The sequence below is a fragment of the Copadichromis virginalis genome, linkage group LG3, assembly GCF_057382275.1.
Source record: "Copadichromis virginalis isolate Kocher_CV1m ecotype Utaka linkage group LG3, C_Virginalis_male_GT1.1, whole genome shotgun sequence".
NCBI lineage: Eukaryota > Metazoa > Chordata > Actinopteri > Cichliformes > Cichlidae > Copadichromis > Copadichromis virginalis.
In genome coordinates, this window is record NC_140620.1 from 15,883,124 (window position 1) to 15,904,130 (window position 21,007).

At 43.5% G+C, this 21,007-nt stretch overlaps 1 protein-coding gene across 1 annotated transcript; it reads left to right on the top strand.

Moving 5' to 3' along the window:
- The first annotated feature begins 686 nt into the window (after nucleotides 1–686).
- On the top strand, nucleotides 687–19,324 carry LOC146713031 (low affinity immunoglobulin gamma Fc region receptor III-like). Its single transcript, XM_085452330.1, has 7 exons — nucleotides 687–792; nucleotides 1,170–1,205; nucleotides 9,260–9,520; nucleotides 9,600–9,845; nucleotides 9,932–10,153; nucleotides 10,408–10,509; nucleotides 18,981–19,324. The coding sequence occupies exons 1-7, from the start codon at nucleotides 762–764 to the stop codon at nucleotides 19,022–19,024; spliced, it is 942 nt and encodes a 313-aa protein (XP_085308456.1). The 5' UTR covers nucleotides 687–761; the 3' UTR covers nucleotides 19,025–19,324.
- Nucleotides 19,325–21,007: the final 1,683 nt, after the last annotated feature.

Sequence of the window (21,007 nt, forward strand, 5' to 3'; positions counted from 1 at the left end):
ATTATGAACAGTACATGCACAGCATGCCAAAAGAAACTCTGAAAGCATCACTGGTGATCTGCTTGTATCTGTGTTGGTATTCAAAGTGCAACATCTCCCTCTAGTGGCCACATATAAACCATGTGTGAGGATGGTGTTCATGTAAAATGTGAATCATAGTGTTCCAGTCAGTCATCAGTGTGTCTCTGCACAGCTGTAATTAAAATGTGTTCAGAGGGCCTCAGTGTCTGAATGGTTCCAGTTCAGCTCCATAACAGCAGCGTCCCTGGTTTGATTCCTGTGTTTCAGCTCATATCTGCCTCTCTCACTGAGGGGGACGTAACTACATGGACATGGATTTGTTCATCAACCAAACTACAGATCACAGAGAGCAGAGGACATCTGATTTATTCAATGAAGTTGAATATGATGCTTTTGGGCATCATAGACATGAATTGTAATCTCACTGGTCAAATTTAGATTATGTCACAACAGTGCACAACTTAAACTTTTTTTACATGTCCAAGTCCTTGTACATAAGTTTAAAAGAACAGAATTGTGATTCATTCTTTTTTGTTTCTGAAATAAAATTGAAGTGTTACAGTGTACCTTTAGATATATGTTTACATTATTTTATAACTTCTATTCTTAAAAAAGGAAAAAAGTCAGTTACCCACCTCTGTGTTTGAACCAATAGAAAGCTGGTGCTCAGAGGAAGAGGGCGGGCTTTACTTGGTGTCAGTGACAGAAATGAAAAGAAGCTCAAATGAGTGAGAAGGACGATGAAGGAAACATCTGTGCTGTGTCTGCTCTGTAAGTAGAATCTCTGTGTTTGTTTGAATTCTTGTACTTTGACTGTCTGCTCTCCTGATAACTGATGATGGAGGAGAAGACATGAAAAACAAATCAGGCTGAATTCAAGTTCAAAACACCACGAGGACCAACTGCAGGTCTGAACTGACTCTTTATCTTTGCTCAGGAGTCGAGGAAACACTGTAACTTAGCAGCGTCATTAATATCAAGTTAGTGGTGAAAAAAACAACTTATATGTGTTAAGAAATGTTAAAAAACACAGAATGCAAAGCATTAGCAGATATGTTTAATAGAGCACACATAGAGGTTTTCTGCAGTTTGTGTGGAGTTGTTCTTTATGTTCAGCTCAAATCAACCTGAGTGTCATTTCTCTTTAGTTCTGATCTCACTGCTGAGCTGCACAACAAACCAAGGTCAGTAAAAAAATGAAACAACCTTTTATGAAGCACTGACATTGCAGACCAAAATTGTGCACATCACTATCCCCTTTGCTGTCACTGGGTCATGCTCTTGGTGCATGCATGCCTAATGGCACAACTCATTCAGCCAAACAGGGTGTGAGTGTGGTAATGTTGCTGACATGGGCATCCTGTGGCTGAGAGAACAGAGCCGCCGACTGAAGTCGGAATGACTTTTTTCAGTCACTGGAGAATTTGAATGTGATTAAGCAGGTCAAGAAAGGTCACTAGAAATGGCATCATACAGCACTTGACCTCACCCCCAGTGCTATCCCAGTCTGTTTTATTAAGGACATCAGCAGGTGCTAGTCTCCCTTTACTTTATCATAATGGTGGCAATCCATCAGTACACCATTTAGTGAGGCTGAAAAAGAGATGAATAACATGATGAGCTCTCTGATTACATAGAGAGTATCAGCAAGAGACCTGAGCGAGCTCTAGTAGCCACACCGGAGTACTCCAAAGCAGCTGCTGGCACTGACTGTAATCCAGTATTCGGCACGCATAACATGAAGACCTGTTCTCTCAACAGCTTGTTGTCCAAATTAAATTTAAATATCTGCGTCTCATCACCCCGACGCTTTATGGCTCCAGCGTAAATCCACTGCGGTCCTGCCGGAGTCCGCTTGAGTTGTTATTACAAAGTGACATGGCAGCATCAAGCTCCAAGTGAGACCAGGAATATATAGGTCTGCTCCAGCTTTCCTGAGCTAGGAAAGAAGGTGACTGGACTTAGATGAAGACATTTTACCTCTCATCCAAGAGGCTTCTTAAGTTATAAAAACCAGCAGGTGAAGAGTCTCAGATATTTAAACCCTGTTAGTCTTCAACACTGGTAATAAACAGAAATACAACGCTTAGGTGGTGGACTAAGTTATTCAAGTTGTTTACAATCAATCAAAAATAAATGTGTTTTATCTAAAAAAGTTTGCCACACATCAAAGATCTTATTAAGTTTATCCTCTAATACAGGGGTGTTGAACTCAAGGCCTCGAGGGCTGGTGTCCTGCAGGTTTTAGATCTCACACTGGGTCAACACACCTGAATCAAATGATTAGTTCATTACCAGGCCTCTGGAGAACTTCAAGAGATGTTGAGGAGGTCGTTTAGCCATTTGAATCAGCTGTGTTGGATCAAGGACACATTTAAAACCTGCAGGACACCGGCCCTCGAGGCCTGGAGTTCGACACCTGCTCTAATATATAGCTGATCCTCTCCATGTGCAGCAGAGCAGTCAGTTCTCTTAGCCACATTTTAATTGAGGTACAATGTCAGACTGTTGAGCTCGAAGAGTTTTCTTCTTCTTCGGTCATGTTCTCTTAATAATGCACACACTTGGTGGTTGATTACTTTCCCCGTTTCTTTAATTGTTAGCAACACAGGAGGGAAAACCATACATTACTTCAGCAGTTCGCGCTTCGGAACAACAGGAACAGGAAGTGAAGTAATCTATAATCACCACAATAAAATCATTTTCAAAATAAAATGACAATCAGAAAACGTCTTTCACAACATAAAATAAATTAATATATTTACTCATGAGAACACAAATCTAACACCCCCCCTTGTTCTCATGCTGCTAGCCCATAGCATCTCATGCATTTCCAAAGAACCATTTTTGAAACTTTCTGAGTCTCACTCTTGTAACTGGTTTTGTTAGTATGTCTGCAGCCATTTCTTCTGATGGACAGTGTTCAATGCAGATTTTCCTCTCATTTACCGCTTCACGAATGAAGTGATATTTCACATCAATATGCTTTGACCTCTGTCTGTTCACTGGGTTTTTACTCAATGCAATGGCCCCTTGGTTGTCCCCAAACAGTTTAGTACATGTGTACCTTTTTCTGTCCATGCCGTTTAACAGTTGGGTTAAATACATGCTTTCCTGAGTAGTGGTTGCAAGACCAATGTATTCAGCTTCACATGTTGAGAGTGCCACTGTAGGCTGTTTCTTTGTTTTCCAAGATATTACTGGTCCCTCTTTAGTAAGTGCAAAACAGTAGCCTGTTGTACTGCGTCTGTCTTTTACAGAGGATGCCCAGTCAGAGTCACTGTAAGCAATTAGATCTAGATCCTCACTGCTTTTCTTAAAGATCAGTTCGAAGTCGTTTGTGCCTTTTAGGTATCTGAGGACTTGTTTTGCCGTTACTAAGTCCTCTCTCGTGGGTTGAGCTAGTGTTTGAGATAGTCTGCTAACAACCCAGCTTATATCTGGTCTCGTACACGTCATGGCATATATCAAACTGCCCACTATTTCTCTGTACTCTCTTGAGTTAACAGTCTCATTTGCATCATTTCCTCCACATGTAGTGGTGTCCATTTTTAGTTCACACGGTGTGGATCTGGGTTTGCATTCAGATATCCCAAAGCGTTCCAACATTCTTTGAATGTACCTCTTCTGATTCATCCTGATTTCACTCTCTTTTTGTATAAACTGTATCCCAAGAAAACTGGATATTTTCCCCAGGTCTTTCATGTTAAACTTTGACCTCATTGTTTCTTTGAATGTATTTAACAAGTTAGTATTGCTAGCTGCAATGATCAAGTCATCTACCCAGATGATAACCAGTAGAGTTTCATGTCCAATGTTCTTTCTGTATACACAGTGATCAGAAAGGTTTCTTTCAAAGTCATTTTGTTCAAGGTAGTCATTCAAGAGTTTGCACCAGTTTCTACCTGATTGTTTTAACCCGTAAAGGGATTTCTTTAATTTGTACACCAAGTTTTCTCCTGACTCTGTTTGCTCAAAACCTTCTGGTTGTTCCATGTATATTTCTTCCTCAATGGGAGCATGCAAATATGCAGTTTTAACATCCATTTGGTGGATAATAAGATCATTCTGGACTGCTATTTGCATTAGGGTTCGCACAGATGTCATGTTTGCTGTTGGTGCAAATGTCTCTTGGTAATCTATTCCTTGTGTCTGGTTGTAACCTTTTGCTACAAACCTGGCTTTGAATATTTGTCCTTGTTCATTGTCTTTGAGGGCGTAGACCCATTTTCCTCCAATGGTATTTCTACCAGTAGGTAAAGTAGTCAGTTCGAATGTGTCATTCTCTTTCAGAGAGTTGATTTCGTCTGTCATTGCCTGTTTCCACCTTGGTGCCTCTGGTGACATCAGCGCCTCTTTATAGGTTTGGGGGATTCCACAGGTTGCTCTGTAACAATAATCAACACTTACAGAGGTTACATTTGCTAAATCTTTGCAGTTAGATGTGTAATCCTCTAAATATTTAGGAGGTTTCCTTTCTCTGTTAGGATAGCGCTCAGTTTGGTTTTGCTCATCACCCTCATGTCTTTCTATGTCAGGGTTTGGTTCATTTGTGCTGGTTTCCTCTTCTCTAGGAGGTCTGTTCTCTGCTGCATTTTCATTTTGTTGTTCTGTACTTTCTTTTAAAGGCACTACATGTTCATAAGTCTGAATTTCTGAGTCATATTCATCAGTCTGTGTTTGTTGTTCAACAGTGTTCTTCTTGATAAATCTCACGAGTCTGTGTTTTGACACTTTTCCTGTGTGAGGGTTATAGACCAGGTATGCTGGGCTATTTTTACTATAACCCACAAATATTCCTTTTTCACATCTGGGATCAAGTTTCTTGTGGTTATGTGTGTATGCATAACAGTCTGACCCAAATATCCACAGTTTTGAGAGATCTGGTCTTTTCCCTGTTAACATCTGATATGGTGTACTTTTAGTCCTGTTACTGTAGCATCTGTTGCGGGTGTGTGCTGCATTTTGAATGGCGTAAGGCCATAATTCTTTTGGCAGCTCTTTTTCTAGTAAAAGGCACCTCCCCATTTCAAAGAGAGTTCTCCATTGCCTCTCAGCTGTGCCATTCTGATGGGGAGAATATGGTGCAGATGTCTCATGCTTTATGCCCTTTTTCCGTAAAAGAGACTGGAAGGAACTGCTTGTGAACTCGGTGCCATTGTCCGATCTAATGCACTTAACACTGCCGTATGGTGCACAGTCAGCTAGAAACTTTGCTGTGGCCTCTGTGGTGTCACTTTTCTGTTTTAGAAAGTAAACTGACACTGCCCCTGAAAAATCATCTGTAAATAATATAGCGTATTTATGACCACTTTGGCCACTTGGTTCAATGGGGCCAGCTAGATCAGTGTGCACCAACTGTAATGGGTCACTCGCTTTTGGGTCGCTTTGTCTGTTTCTGTTGTTAGTGAATTTCCCTTCTGTGCACACATTACAATCTAACATGCCACTGCCTGTGATTTTCATGCCATCTACAACATCGGGTAGCTTTAACACATCACTAACATTACAATGTCCTAAAATTTCGTGCCATGTTTTCACATCACAAGCCAGATTAACAGTGTCACAGGACATCATGTCATTGTATGATGTTTCATTGTTTACCGTTTTCAAATAGTAGAGTCTGTTGTATTCTTCAATGGAGAAGACTGTCCCATCTTTGTTCACCAGTTCATTCTGTCCCTTCTTGAAGATCACCTGTGCTCCATAGTTTGTAGCTGCCTTCACTGAAAATATGCTCTGAGGGTAGGATGGGATGAACAGGGCATCTCTCAGTGTGATGGTGGTACAGTGTCCTTGTATGTCCCGTAGAGAAACGTTGGCGTCTCCCCTCTTGAGTGCGACGTTGTTTGTCCTGGATCCATCAGCGAGCTCCATGTAGGGTTTCTCAGGATCAAAAGTCTCATCAAACTTTATGAACTTGTTCTTCTCCGTAATGATGTGTGAAGTAGCACCACAGTCCACCATTAGTCCTTCTCTTATTATGTCAGTAGGCAGAAGTCTTTGACTAACTTTAAATACAAAAGTCTGCTCTTCTTTCTTGTCCTCTTGTTTTACTACAGTTAGTTTCGCATCATCTCTGTACTTGGTTTTTCTTCTACATGTCTCATCACTGTGTGTCGAGCTTCTATGGTAGCTACACCACTTAGGTGTTCCCTTTTGGCGACAATCTTTTACAAAATGTCCTCGGTTTCCGCATCCATGGCAGGTGATTGATGTTAAATCAACCTTCATCACATTATCTGCTTTTACTTTGTTGTCGAATTTCTCGGTTTCCTCATAACTTCGTAGGTTGCTTTTGAACTGTGTGAATGTTAAATCTTCACTGCTTTGAGTTGTGTGGATAGCAAATGGCTTGTAAGTTTCAGGAAGCCCCTTTAGAATCATAGCGATAATAAGTCCATTACTGATGACTTCTTTTGCATTTCTTAGGGAGGTCACTGCTTTTTCAGCCCGGATAATATAATCTGTCACTGTCTCATCTGGTTTCTTCTGTAAAGACGTCAGCTCTGTGTACAGTGCGATGATTCTGGGCTTGCCTTTACTATCGTAGTGGTCACGTAGTATTTTTAAAGCTTTTCTTCCGTCGTCAGTCGCATCTCTCATTACCAGTGACAGACTTTTATCATCGAGAAACTGTATCAGTTCAGCGTAGCATTCAGCATTCTTCTCTGCATCTGGGTTAGTGACTGATAATATAGTCAAAGGAGCTTGCAAAGAAAAGCGTCTGGACTTCTTTAAGTTGCTTGAAGACATTTCACCTCTCATCCGAGAAGCTTCTTCAGTTCTAAGGTCAAATGGTGGAGAGTCCCAGATATAAACCTAGTGGGAGTAACCCCCACAGAGGGACAAAAGGACCCCCTGATGATCCTCTAATCGCCTGAGCCAAGGTGGGAAACTGGGCGTGGGTCCCAATCAGCCAGAGTTTCGGGTGTGTTCATTGTGAAACCTGGCCCCACCTTATCATGCGAATTCCTGAGGTCAGATGGCCCAGGATGTGAGTGGGCGTTAAGGCGTCTGGGAAGGGATCTCAAAACTGGATTATAGATGGCAGAGAGTTGGTGTCGTAAACCCCCGCCTCTGTTCAAAGATGGTCGCTCACAGTGGACATAGATGGCTTCTTTCACTCCTCTTTCAAACCATCTGTCCTCTCTGTCCAAAATGTGAACATTGGCATCCTCGAAAGAGTGACCTTTGACCTTTAGATGCAGATGGACTTAACAATGTGGTGTATGCTGTACAGTGCAGCGAGGAATGCTCAGACCTCTACATTGGAGAGACCAAACAGCCACTTCACAAGCGCATGGCACAACACAGAAGAGCCACCTCCACAGGATAAGACTCAGCAGTCCATCTGCATCTTAAGGATAAAGGACACTCTTTCGAGGATGCCAATGTGGGGGTTTGAACAGCCGGTTCCACTTTCTTAATTCTTCGATAAGTCAGGTCCAAGCCAGCTCCGATCAGCAATCATGGTTCCGAATAGGTAGATATCTTCAGCACTCAGGCTCACCCAAGCCCAAACTTCTCGTTGAGAAAGGGGTGTCAATTGCATTTAGGGACCAGTTGATCAAATCCACAATTCCTCTTTTAGGTTTTAGAGAACAGACTGTGAGAGAATGTTCCAGAGAAAAGTGCGACCGCCTTCATCAAGAGCAAGAGCAGTGCAAATTTGCAACCCAATAATAAAATAATAATAAATATAAAATAAAAATATAAAAAAAATAACAAAAATAACAAAACTGAAAATGTGGCAGACCAAATCCACCCTCATCTTTAGACTTACATAGATGAGCTTTTGATATTCTATAAGTTTTCAAGCCCCAGACAAATGATAATACCACTGAGATGATCAATTTGAAAAACTGTTTATTCAAAAAGATTTAGGGAGAGAAACCATTTTAATTGCATTGATGCGTCCCACCAAGGAACTAATAACTAATTAGAAGCATAATAACACCCAGGTATTTCACACTGTCTATAATTTTAAAAGTTAAAGTTTTCAAAAAGTCAACATCCAGGTTTGCAGTTAAAGTCACAAATTCACTCTTCTGCCAGTTAATTGTATAACCTGAGATTTCCCCAAATGACCTCACCAGGTCTAAAAGTACAGGAACAGATCGCTCAGGATTCGACAGGAACAAAATAACATCATCACCGACCTAAGACCCCGTGAGTCTTTAACAGGGTCTTAGGTCAGTGCATGTTAAAGAAAAATTCACAGGGATGGGATAACCCAAGGTTTCCCAGGATAAACTGGCCCTAAGCATCACTGCCTTCTTCTGATAGTGCATCCTGGAGTGCTATTATCCTTCTGGGAATATTTTATTTTCATAAATAAAGGCAAACAGATCTGCCTCTACCTGCATCTATGAGTTGGAGGTTCTTCCATTTGGTATCACCAATAGCAAGGCCCAAAGCAAAGTGTTGGATTCAGTGGATGGACTCTGCCACTCAGACACTTTTGGATACAAATACTGCCCACATGATCCCCTTGTACCTACATGCACTAAATAATATCTATACAGGTCTTTCACATCTCTGGGCTTCATCCTTCCCTTTATCCCTGAGGCCAAGATCTCAGTGGAAGACATGTGGAGGAGACCCAGAACTTGGGATTGTCCAGTGCTGTCAGAAGCAGAGCTGCAGATGTGGACTTGAAGGCAGTTAGAACACCTAAAGCAGATATCCCTCCCTGACTGCTATATCAGCTCAGTTGCTTTTATGTGTAGAGAAGACCAATGCGAGACAAGTAGATGCCTCATATCTAACTGCATGATTAAGAGTGGCTCCAAAGAATCAGAAATCCATGCCAAGCCAAAGTTTTGCAGCACTTACTTTCTCCCCTCTACTGAATATTGGGCAACAGAGATCCTATAACAAGCCCAGTGGGCCTCTGAGGAAACATAGTGGAAATCGTAGGTGTATGATGATTCAGGGCAGAAGGACACTGCAACTCGGTAACATTGTTATGATGGTAGACTTTGGCCAGTGAGCCATGTCACCACCTTGCACCTTGGTGGCAGGCAAAATTTTTATCAGGACTGATAATTCACCCCAAAACCTCAAATACACACACATACACATTATGTAATTGTTCTCATGTCTCAAGTATTTAGTTGTTTACTTTTAGTAAATAACTAAATACAAACTAATTTTAATGCAACATTATTTTCACTGTTGTTTCATCATAAGACAAACATAACAGATCATACAACTTTCATTTTAACCCTCACAGCTCGTCTGACTGTGAGTCCCAGCAGCTCTCAGTTCTTTAAAAGAGACTTTGTGTCTCTGAGCTGTGAGGAGGACGACAGCTCTGCTGGATGGACTCTGAGGAGAAACACAAGCAAAGGACAGAGGACTCAGTGTGGAGATGGGTGGGGAGAACCAGCTGGTTCTTCATGTAACATCACGGTTTACCAATCATACAGTGGAGTTTACTGGTGTGAGTCCAGAGAGGGTGCCATCAGTAACATGGTTAACCTGACAGTCACTGGTAAGCTGAGTGTGTGGAGTTAGTGTTGATGAAGCTGTGTGTAAATGGATGAAATGCTGTAGTTTGTCTCTGTGTTGAGGTGGATCAGTGATCCTGCAGAGTCCTGTCCTCCCTGTGATGGAGGGAGATGACGTCACTCTGCTCTGTAAAACGAAGACCACTCCCTCCAACCTCCCAGCTGCTTTCTATAAAGATGGCTCCCTCATCAGGAAGCAGCCTACAGGTCACATGACCATCCAGCATGTTTCCAGGTCTGATGAAGGCCTCTACAAGTGTGACATCAGCGGTCATGGAGAGTCTCCATCCAGCTGGATCACTGTCACAGGTGACACACTCACCTGTCTGTGTTTCTGCAGCTTTCAACATTCACAATGTGACGACAACTTAATGACTGTGTTTGCTTTGTTTTAGGGGAACACACCACCACACCTCCACCTACATCCACACCTCCACCTACATACACACCTCCTCCTACATCCACACCTCCTCTTGGTTCCACCTCCATCACTCGTCCTCCATCACTCTCTCCTGCTGTTCTCTCTGTGTTGTCATCTGTTGGATCAGCCTGTGTTGCGGTTCTACTGGTGTTACTGGTTCTGCTGGTAAGACGATGTGTTCACAGTAAACCTGCAGGTGAGTCTCAGACTAATAGAATAAAGTTCACATTCATTATGATTACACAGAGACAGCACAGCAATGTACTGTAGGTACTTCCTGATCTTACATCCATGGTTTTCTTCTGCTGAATAATGTGCACAGTCATTATTTCTGGACATTGTAAAATGTAGAAATGATTTTTCTAAATAATTTCCTTACATTTTTAACAATTAAATTCTGTACAGTACATTAAATACAGTAAATTGTTCTTTTTTTAAAAATAATTTCAGAAGGACAAGAAAACACTTTAGAAAATGAAGTCATTGATGACATCATATACAGTGAGATCAAAACATCACACTGTCCGCAGCAGCCAATCAGACAAAGCAGAGGTAATATTGGTCTCGTCTTCTTTTTGTTTGTTTTTGTAGTAGCTTCCGGGGTGGGGACAAGATTACTTTGGTTTTTGAAGTATATACAAATTGAAATATTCCGTAATTTCAGGAGACTGTGAAGACATGAGATAATGAATAAAGAAACTATTTTTGCCATTTCTTTGTCACAAGTGGGTACCTCCACCTGTTTTCAAAGTGTTGTAGGGGATACCATTTCCCAATCAAACCAATTGTCTTCCACTTACCCAGACACTGTGTTAACCACTCCACTAAGGAAACAAAGACATTTTGAGAAAGCTATTACTATGAAACAAATCTAAATAATGTTTTTAAATAGTTCTCAATCAACAGTTATTTTTGGAAACAAATGAGCAACATTATGACCATTTCAGCTTTTTGTAAAGTTATCAGCTAATGTTAGCTAGCTTGGTTTTAAATCCGCTTCCGTGAACTGTATGGGAGCATCACAGAGACACAAACATCCTAGATGCTAACTCACCAATACCGGAGCTCAGTGTTCTTGTACAATTTACCCCAAAGCAGCCATATTACTGTACAGACTTACATTAAAATGCCCCCAAAACCTCCAACAGCACAGCCACAGTCTCAGGGATCCAGTTTTGGGATAATGAGCTGAGGTGAAGGCTAACAGACAGCTAGCAGCTACAGGCAGCTTTCCCTGCCAGTCAAAAGGCCACGCCCCTAATAATGCAAACGTTAAGCCTTAATGTAATTATAGCAGGCAAACCTTGAAATCTTTCTGGGATTTCCTTATCTGGGTGACTCAGGAGGTAGTCCACACACTACAACACGACAACCACCAAAGGGAGATCATTTTGACTCCATCCTGCAACAGTTGCAGCACTGCTACTTTTCTACTCTAGAACAGTAGAAAACCATTTCATAAGTAGAAGTAAGCCTACACATTTTAACATCACATTTGGAGCCTCAAGTGAACATTTAACATTTGTGAACATTTGACATTTATTCAATTCAGTTCTGTTGCATCTTCAAAAATTAAAAATGAAATAACTGAGACTTACAATGGAGTATCGTTGCAAATGGTTTACTGAACCTTCTTTTCAGCGCATGTACAGAACATCAGTATCCATTTTCTACTGCCTCCTACAGGACACACTCTTCTTCCACTTCCTTACAACATTAATGTAACACAGAACCAATACTGCCTCTCCTGGCATTACCATTGTAACGACACACTCATTCTCATTCTGCTTCTTTCAGATGAATAACAGGAACTTAGGATGTAGGTATCTATGAATAATAACTATTATGCATACTCATATATTTATATAACCAACTAATTTCTTGATGCGATACCACAAGTTCAAAGCCTTTATTGTCATTGCATTTGGAAATGCAACAGAATGTGACATAACTGAACGATTAAACTTGTTTTTAAACCTTGTTTCGGAACAAAGTCGCAAACAATTATAATTGTGTGTCCACAAGAGAATTCGTACATGCACCATTTATTGGCATACATCCATTTTCTCCTGCTTCTCTTTGTCCAGACTGCAAAGATAACAAGACCTCTCTCTCTGGAGCCACCTCCTTTAACTCTTGTAAAGGAATTCCAAGCCAAGCCAACAGAAAGACAAAATCTCTCACAGAGAAATTATCTCTCCACCATGTTTTGAGTTTATTCCAAGGTCTCAAAGCCTCCAAGGGAACAGCCAACTTAGCAATGAAGATACAGAACATGGTCCAGTCAAACTTGGTGTCCCCAGCTTCTTTGAACAGAAACATCTAGGTTTGATTTCTCTAAAAGGAGGACAGATCAATTTATTTAACTGGAATAACTAAGTAATAATAAGTTACCTCAAGGGCCAGTGTTTACCCACTGGAAACATGTTGCTTAAATATGATGATATTAAGAAGGTCCGTGGTTGGGCAGCTCATGGGATTCATCAGTGTACAAATTAAAACCTCCAATTAGAATCACTTCACCCATTTTAATAATACAAGTCACAAAGTTAGGAAACCCAGTTAAAAGTGACGCTGTTGAGGTGGATGATCAATAAGCTCAAACACAATAAAACAGCTTTAAGAGGAAGAGTGAAAAAAAAACCTGTGGAAAATATATAGTTCAGGTACTAGAAAGAAGATCTGTGTTCCAGCCTCAAATAGTGCTCCAGGTGATGACAGCTGATTGTTGTCAGGTGTGTGGGCCAAGGGCGGGAGCCCACAGTGAGCTCCGCCCAGGCAGAGAGGGAGGGAGAGAGAGAGAGAGAGAGAGAGAGAGAGAGAGAGAGAGAGAGAGAGAGAGAGAGAGAGAACCAATAGCCTTGTGGGGCCGGCCGGGCAGGCATGGAGACCATGGCTGTATCCCAATTCAGGGTCTGCAGCCTTAAAGTATGCAGCCCCAACGATCCTCAAGGGCCGCGTACTTGAGGATCGCTAAGGCCGGAAGTGCGAGGCTTGTGTAATGGGACGGTCTAGCCTCCGTTGCGCTGCCCAGGTTGCCTAGCAACCATGATACTAACAGCTGGAAACGTGTCATACAGCTTTGTTTGACAGAAATGAAGGAGAAAATCTTTTGTTCATTTCTTTCTTTGTTGCTACATGAGCTTTGATCATTCTCTGCAGGATTAAGCTCAGCGATTGAACGGCGTATATTTTAAAGTAAAGGCTTTAAAACCAAGTTAGTACAAACGTCACTAATGTCACATAACTTTGCCGACATGTGGCCAACAGTAATGTTTTAATGTTCTTCGTTATTAAATATTTGCACATGAATAAGTGACATAATATTCAGTACTTACTTAAAGTTTACTCTTCGGGCGCCCCTCATCCACCGTTTTTTTTTCCGGCAAAATCATCCACACCCACCGCCGCACTATGCATTCTGGGATATGTTGGGCCACGAAGTCTACACTGCCACAGCCTTAAAATTCAGGGAAATGAAAGACGCATTTCAGGGCCGCATTTCGAGCAGCCTTTGAATTGGGACAGCCTTCGGCGCGCCGCTGTGACGTAATCGGCCTTGAAATGCGTACTTTAAGGCTGCAGACCCTGAATTGGGATACAGCCCATGACACATGGCCTGACATGTAAGGAGTTCCAGTTTACATTCACCAGCCACTTTTGTGCAGCTTACTAGTATGTGGTTGGACAAAAGTTTTTATTTATTCTAAATAACGTTATTTGAATGTGTCACTGTTACAGGTAACAGGAAGCATCCATGGACAACTATACATGTGTCCGTAGGAGATGCAGCTTGTTGTTGCTGAATGAGCCGTCGTTATTCATTCCACTTCATACTTTATGACAGATATGTCAGATCATTACATGTTCTCTCGTCACATAGACAACTGCTATAATAATAAATCTACAATGTTCCAAAAGAGTGGTATAATCAGCACTACCTTGACTTGTGACTAGTGATCGTATATCTTAAATGCCAAAATGAATGACACCCCTCCCCCCAAAAATAACAGCTTATTTGGTTTCATCATTTTCACTTTAAACTTCTGCATGACAGTCCACGCTTTAATGATTCCAATTATCTATAGGAAGCCTTCTTTAGTTTGATGAAGAATACTCAGCTTGTTGTTAGAATACGTTTGCTTTGTGCTCTGTGGTGAAATGTGTCACTTTGCACTGAGAGAAAATGGCAGCTTTGTGGTTGCTCACCTTCAGTTTTCACACAAACATCACGCAGATCGTTGTCATCTGTTAGCGTTTCTCTGCAGAGGTGTTAAGAAGTTGGAAAAAAACTGTGAAAAGCTTCTGATGTTTGTAAAGGTTGGGACTTATTTTCTTCATAAACAAGTATAAATAACATTTTGCTATAGCAAGTATTTAATACTATTCCATTACTACTACTATTGTATCTGCAGTAACTAGGAAGGCGCCACTTATGGACAAACACACATCAGATCAAAGAGGCCCAGAAGTACGGCTGCTCTTTAACTTTGAACAGTGCTGAATGTTAGTTGGTAGCTAAGCCAGCCTGACTCAAGCTCAGGATATTAAACTTCTAATCTCAGAAAGAAACCTTCCCAACACTATCTTTATCTGCACACAGGTTCTTATCTATATAGCACCAAATCACAACAACAGTCGCCTCAAGGCACTTTATATTGTAAGGTAGACCCTACAATTATACATACAGAGAAAAATAGAAAAGCAAGCAGTGGGAAGGAAAAACTCCCTTTTAACAGGAAGAAACCTCCAGCAGAACCAGGCTCAGGGAGGGGCGGCCATCTGCTGCGACCAGTTGGGGTGAGAGAAGGAAGACAGGATAAAGACATGCTGTGGAAGAGAGACCGAGGTTAATAACAGATAAGATTCAATGCAGAGAGGTCTGTTAACACATAGTGAGTGAGAAAGGTGACTGGAAAGGAAAAACTTGATGCATCATACGAATCTCCCAGCAGCCTACATCTATTGCAGCATAACTACGGGGGAATTCAAGGTCACCTGGTCCAGCCCTAACTATATGCTTTAGCAAAAAGGAAAGTTTTAAGCCTAACCTTAAAAATAGAGATGCTGTCTGTGTCTTGAATCCAAACTGGAAGCTGGTTCCACTGAAGAGGGGCCTGAAAACTGAAGGCTCTGCCTCCCATTCTACTTTTAAATACTCTAGGAACAACAAGTAGGCCTGCAGAGCGAGAGCAAAGTGCTCTAACTGGGTTATGTGGTACTATAAGGTCTTTTTTTTTTTTTTTTCTCCAAATGACATCAGAAACAGCAGTATGCGACATTACGTGATGGCAGAGCTTCAGTTCATCCTTTGTCTTTTTTTTTTTTTTTTAATAAATAGGACAGGGGGAATGAATGAGAAAAAGAGGGGGCGAGAAAGAAAGAAAACCAAAGGGGAGAAGAGATGGTGAGAAGGGGGGGAAGAGAGAGAAAAAAAAGAAAGAACTCCTGGGTCACCTGTATGGAGAAAAAAAAAAAACAAACAAAAAAAACAAACAGAGGAGACAGCAAACAACAAAGAGCAACATAATAATAGAGAAAACAAAGCACCATCACAATAAACTAGCTAGTCATAGATATCAATATTTACTAAATAATAAACGATATTGTGCAGCACGCAAGATAGACAGCTCACAGTGTGCTTTGAGGCAGCAGCCAAGAAAGCTTTAGTCCGCGTCTGTGAATACCCATGTGTGCATACCTGTGTGGATCAGCATGCTTGCATTCCAAAGGTTTCTCCATGTAATGATCTGCTAGGGAGTGTGGGGGGGCCACAGCCCCGTCCTCCAGGGTGTGAAGCGGGTATGGAGGAGATCAAAACTCCAGACATCCAGAGGCCCCCAGAACACAAGAGACCATGGAAGACCAACAGAGGGGCAGCCGCGCCACTGTTCCAGTAAGAGCTGAGGAGAGTCCCAGATGAGGGCTCGCCCAGCAGCCGCGGAGCAGAAGTCAGGGGGAGTTGCAGTGACGCGCCCGTGAGCTCCGCCGGCCCCCAGCTGTGCCTGAGTGACCGAGCCCCAGGCCGAGAGGCCGGGGGCACCCCACCTCCAAAGGGGCCCGAGCGAGCCCCAGGCCCCAGGCCCCGACAAGCGCCCGCCAAGGAGTGAGCCGGTGTGTACCCGGACGCCCACCCCCAGACACAAAGAACCACCAACACACCGACACCTGAGGGAGTCCGCCACCGGCAGGGGAAGTGGTGGTAGGTGGAGATAGGCCTCCAAACCTTGGAGGGCCTGAGGTGTCCCCAGAGAGGTGGCGTCTGATACCCAACCTGACATATAGACACAGACATACAGGCACACACAGACACAAACATCCATTCCCACCCTCATGCTCTCATATGCACTCACTCCACACCCAACCAACGTGGAGACAGACATAAAGAGACGCTGTACACACGATCACACTCCCCAAGCGTACTCTACAAACCGGGTCTAGGTACCCTTGCCCCTGGAGGGGGGAATTGTACCCAGACCCAGGTGGTGTTACCCTTTTCCCTGCGGTGGGGAGAGGCAGACCACCCAGACTCCGCAGCAGCAGGGAGGCCCCACACCCCAGACCGCAGTCGGACGGCCAACTCCTCCTACTAGCCCTCCCGCTCCAGCAGGCCGCAGAAAATGGGGGTGGGAGAAGACTCCAAACCTCCCTCCACCCGCTCATTGTAGTGTAGATGCATATGTGTTCTAAGGTGCAATTATAACCCAGGAGGGCATGGAGCTACCTGCCAAGGAGCAGCAGGTAAGCGCATAGTCCCTCCTGCTAGCCCTCAATGACTAAGTGTATTTAAAATTGAGAGGTGGGCAACGACGTCAGGGGTGAGGTATACACCCTGATGGTAATTTGGACTCCGTGATTGTGCCCACCCCCAAGATCCTATATGTATGTGTAATGAGAGTGTGAATAATGTGAATGTCTAAGTTGTGGGATAAAATTGAGGCAGAGGCAGCCAGAAGGGGACGGGGGGGGGGGGGGGGGTAGCCTCCTCTGCACCCTGGTGACATACCCCCACTCCAAGGCCCTGCATGTGTGGGTGGTTGTGGAGGAGCGGGAAGAGGGAGGCAGCTGGAGATGGGGAGGGAAGGAAGGGAGGGGCAGGTAACCCCTCCCTGGGGCCAGCTCCCCCGCTGACCCCAGTAGGCACTCCCACCCTTCGCGACCCGCCAGGGAAGGGGGGCCCAGGCCCATCCAGACCGGGGCCCAGTGCAGTAGCGCCCTCCGGCTCCACAGAGCCCTGGACAGTCCACCCAACCCCACCACAGAGAAAACTGCACCCACCCCACCATCCACACATCTTCCAGACTACATAAGACGGTAAACGCCCAGGCTGAGATCTTCCTCCACCTCTCCTGTATCTCCCCCTCCTGCAGAGAGTTCCTGAAGAGAAGAAAGCTCCTGCAAGATGTGACCATCCCCCCCACCAGTTGAAGAGCCCCCCAGGCGGCTCGACGCACCGGCGGCACCCTGCTCCAGGGCCGGGCCCCCATGCACCCACCCGCCCACAACCCCGGCAACACACCAACCAGGACCCAAGCCCCCGAGGCCCGGCCCGGGCCCCAGCCCAGAGACGGAGCGCCCCAAGAACCTCACGCCCATCCCGGACCCACCCAGGGGCAGCCAGGTTGCCAGGTCAGTAACCCACGTCCGTCAGCACAGACCCTCCCCTAGCCCCGCTGCACGCAGCCGCGAGGAAACAGTCACCTGAGAGCCAACAGAGCCCCCAACCAGACGTGACCGCTACTATAAGGTCATTAAGATAAGACGGGACCAGATCATTCTAGACCTTGACTGTGAGGAGCAGGATTTTGAATTACATTTTGCATTTAACCTCAATGGATGTGTCTATGAAGGGCCAAAAGGCTTTTTTCTTGGGGCCAGCACTGGCTTGCCTCCTCCTGTGAGAATGCCCACAATCCCTTTGGATGTCCCAACATATCCACCCTTTTACGAAGGTCTTGGCTGTCTTCACACTCACTGGCCAGTGGCAGTCTATCGACTCCACCTTTCTAATTAGAAGCCACAGTACCACCTGCTCCAGGATCTAACTGTAGCATGTCCGTTCCTTCCTCAGCCATTCCCGTTTGCAGCTCCCTGATTGCTACATTCTTCATCTTTTGTTTGTAGGAGAAGGGTCACTTCCCCACTTTCAGACAAGAGCTGCAAAGGTGGTGACAGTAGTTCTTGAGAATAGCCAAAGTGATCCAGCACAGCATTATGGACTTCCAAAAGATACTGACAGTAGGCTGAGCACTGGTATCTGGGCCTCCCGAGACAGCAGAGGAAGTAACCACACCGCCCATTGTGCTTCCAGACATTTACATGCCACTTGAATGGCCTCAAACAAGCCTAGAAATCACTGTAGGTAATCTGCAGGGATACAATGTGCTACTGCCTACTCTTGATGCTCTGCCGTGATTTCGGCCAGGGCTTGCACTGGCTGTACAACCTCAGTCCAACATAGTTCTGTGTGTTGGGTGAAGTTGGGCACCACTGTAGTACTATGTTGCTAGCGTGAATTCCAGACACAAAGTCAGAGTTCATGTGTTTTATTTTTATGTTGCCACAGTTTATAGCAATTGTCTTTTCAGACATTAACTTGATTAGTTCAGCAACATTTCAGCGTACTCCAACACACACACACATTAAAAAAAACAGTTATTAGCAAACAATGAAGATATTTCGTGCATCACAAGTAGCCGTACGTTTAAGTGTGAATGCACTTGTACACTCAAAACGGCAGGTGTAAGTGGAAATAAATAATTTGGGATTGGCATGGTCCTGGTTTTGTAGCCATGGTTCTGAGTTGAACTTGTGAATTTTTGATTATCATTGAGTCAGTATTTAAATGTTTGTTTATGATTTACATTTATATCTTCATGCATTTCCTTAGTATTTTGAGTCTTTAGTCCTTAGTTTTAGTTATTGATCATATTAGTTTATTATTTCTCTCAGTATTTTCTGTTGCTTTCCTTAGGCTCCCTGTTGTTTAAACTGTGTGTGTGTGTGTGTGTCTTTGTACTCAGACTTTAACCGAGAGCCCAACGTTGTCTACTCTTCAATGAAGTAGTCCACGGGTCCAACCGCTGGTGTCTAACTGGTCCCCCCAGCACCACAGACACAGGATATGTACATGCTAAATAGATTTGTATGCAGATTTGTGTGTATTTTGCGTAATGTCTTATCTTTTATCTGTGTTTTTTAAAGTGTATTTTGCTGCAAAATCAACAGTATGGTTACAAATGTTTTTAAGTCCTCAGTAAGATCACTGTTATTTATATTTTATTCATGTTTGTTACATCTTGATCTTGTTGCTGAAGTAGCAATTTAGTTCCTCTACAAGATTAATAAATGTTTGTTCTCACTTGTTTTCCATGTGTGTTTCTGTGGGTTTTGCCGAGGTATCAGATGGAAAATCTGACTTGAGTTTGCTTTGGCTAACTGACACACCTCTATTCAGTGCAGAAAAGTGTGAGACTAAAGACAGCAGAAGTGTCACTCGGTAGTTTCAAATGACACTGAAAAGCTTCAGTGTGTTTGATACTGATATCTGACATTTTGCAGCTGTACTTTGAAAATATGTTGGTATAGATGTGACCCGTGGGAAGTACTACTTAATTAGTAAATGAGCCTCAGCAGGGCTGGACTGGGACAAAAAATCGGCCTGGGCATTTTGACTAGAGACCGGCCCACCAAAAATGTGACCTCATTCAGGGGTAAGACCGCAAAGGATTCTGGGAACTTGTGGCAAGAGGTACTAGCGCATGCAGGCTTTCAATTGAACTCAGTTACACAGCGATAAAAAGAAACACAAAAAATGGCAAGAAGCTGTTGTATTATTAACTGCAATAGCCGGTGTTGTGCCAAAAAGTGATTGTCTGCCAAAAACTGATTGCTCGTATTTAAATTGCTATAAGTAACTTGTTGGGCTATAATATGTGAAACATATGTCAAATGCATCCCTCATGGATGACATAAAGTCATCTCTCCATCTCTCTCTGCTGCTCTTCTGTCTCCTCTGTCACAGACTTCTCCACTTTTGATGATAAATCAGCCTGGTGCAACATGTAAGGATTGGCACAATTTGTTAAGATTTTGAGGAGTTTGAGAAACTAACCTTAAGCATAAAATAAAATTTACTATCAGTAACTTCATAGCACCCGCCCAGCAGTATATAAACTCCGTCATGCTAGCTAGTACGCAGTACCAGTTATTCTAAGCGACTGTAAAAAGTCAACACAACGAAAACAAACTACAACTGAACTTGGTTCATATGTGACACAGATAGACAGCAGGTCATAACTCTGCCACTATGACCGGCCGCCTCGGGTCTCTCCTCCTCTTGCCTCCCCTTTCCCTTATCCACCTGCTGGCCTCCACCACTTGCTGATGTTGCTAAATCTGTGGAAGCTATGCCATAGCTACCGCCAAACAATTCACTTATTTTTACACATTTGGCAGCGTCTGCCTGAAGGGCTTGTTTCTTTTTGGCCCTAATCTTTTCTGCACCTCCTTTCCTGTTTTTGTTCTCCATTTTCTTTAGTTCATCTATAAGATTGCTAAACAAGGGGGAGGGTGCATCCGACCTCCTAGGCTGTAATTGGTCCAGCCCAGAGTCGATCATGACCAATTGGCCAATCCAGCACCTTTCATTATTTATACCCTTCCAAAAAAAAAAATCGATCGGCCCGTAGAATCAAAAAATCGCCAGCGGCCCACCGGGCAAATGCCCGGTATGCCTGATGCCCAGTCCAGCTATGAGCCTCAGGAATATAGTCAGTTGGGGGTTGCAGAGAGGTGTGAAGAGCTCTGGTGGATGGGGAGGGAAGGGCTTCTGAATCAAACCTGTTAAACTGTTTTAATTTGGTCTACTTTCCTGGTCAATACAGTGTTATCCACACAGAAGCTGATATAGTCTGTTATGCAGGTTGTTAGGCTGGCTGGATGGGGGAGTGGCGTGTGCCTGGCGGCACTCTCGATGGAGACACTGAAGACAAGATACTTCAAACAGATCGTGAGAGCAGCTGAGAAGATCATTGGAGCTCCTCTTCCC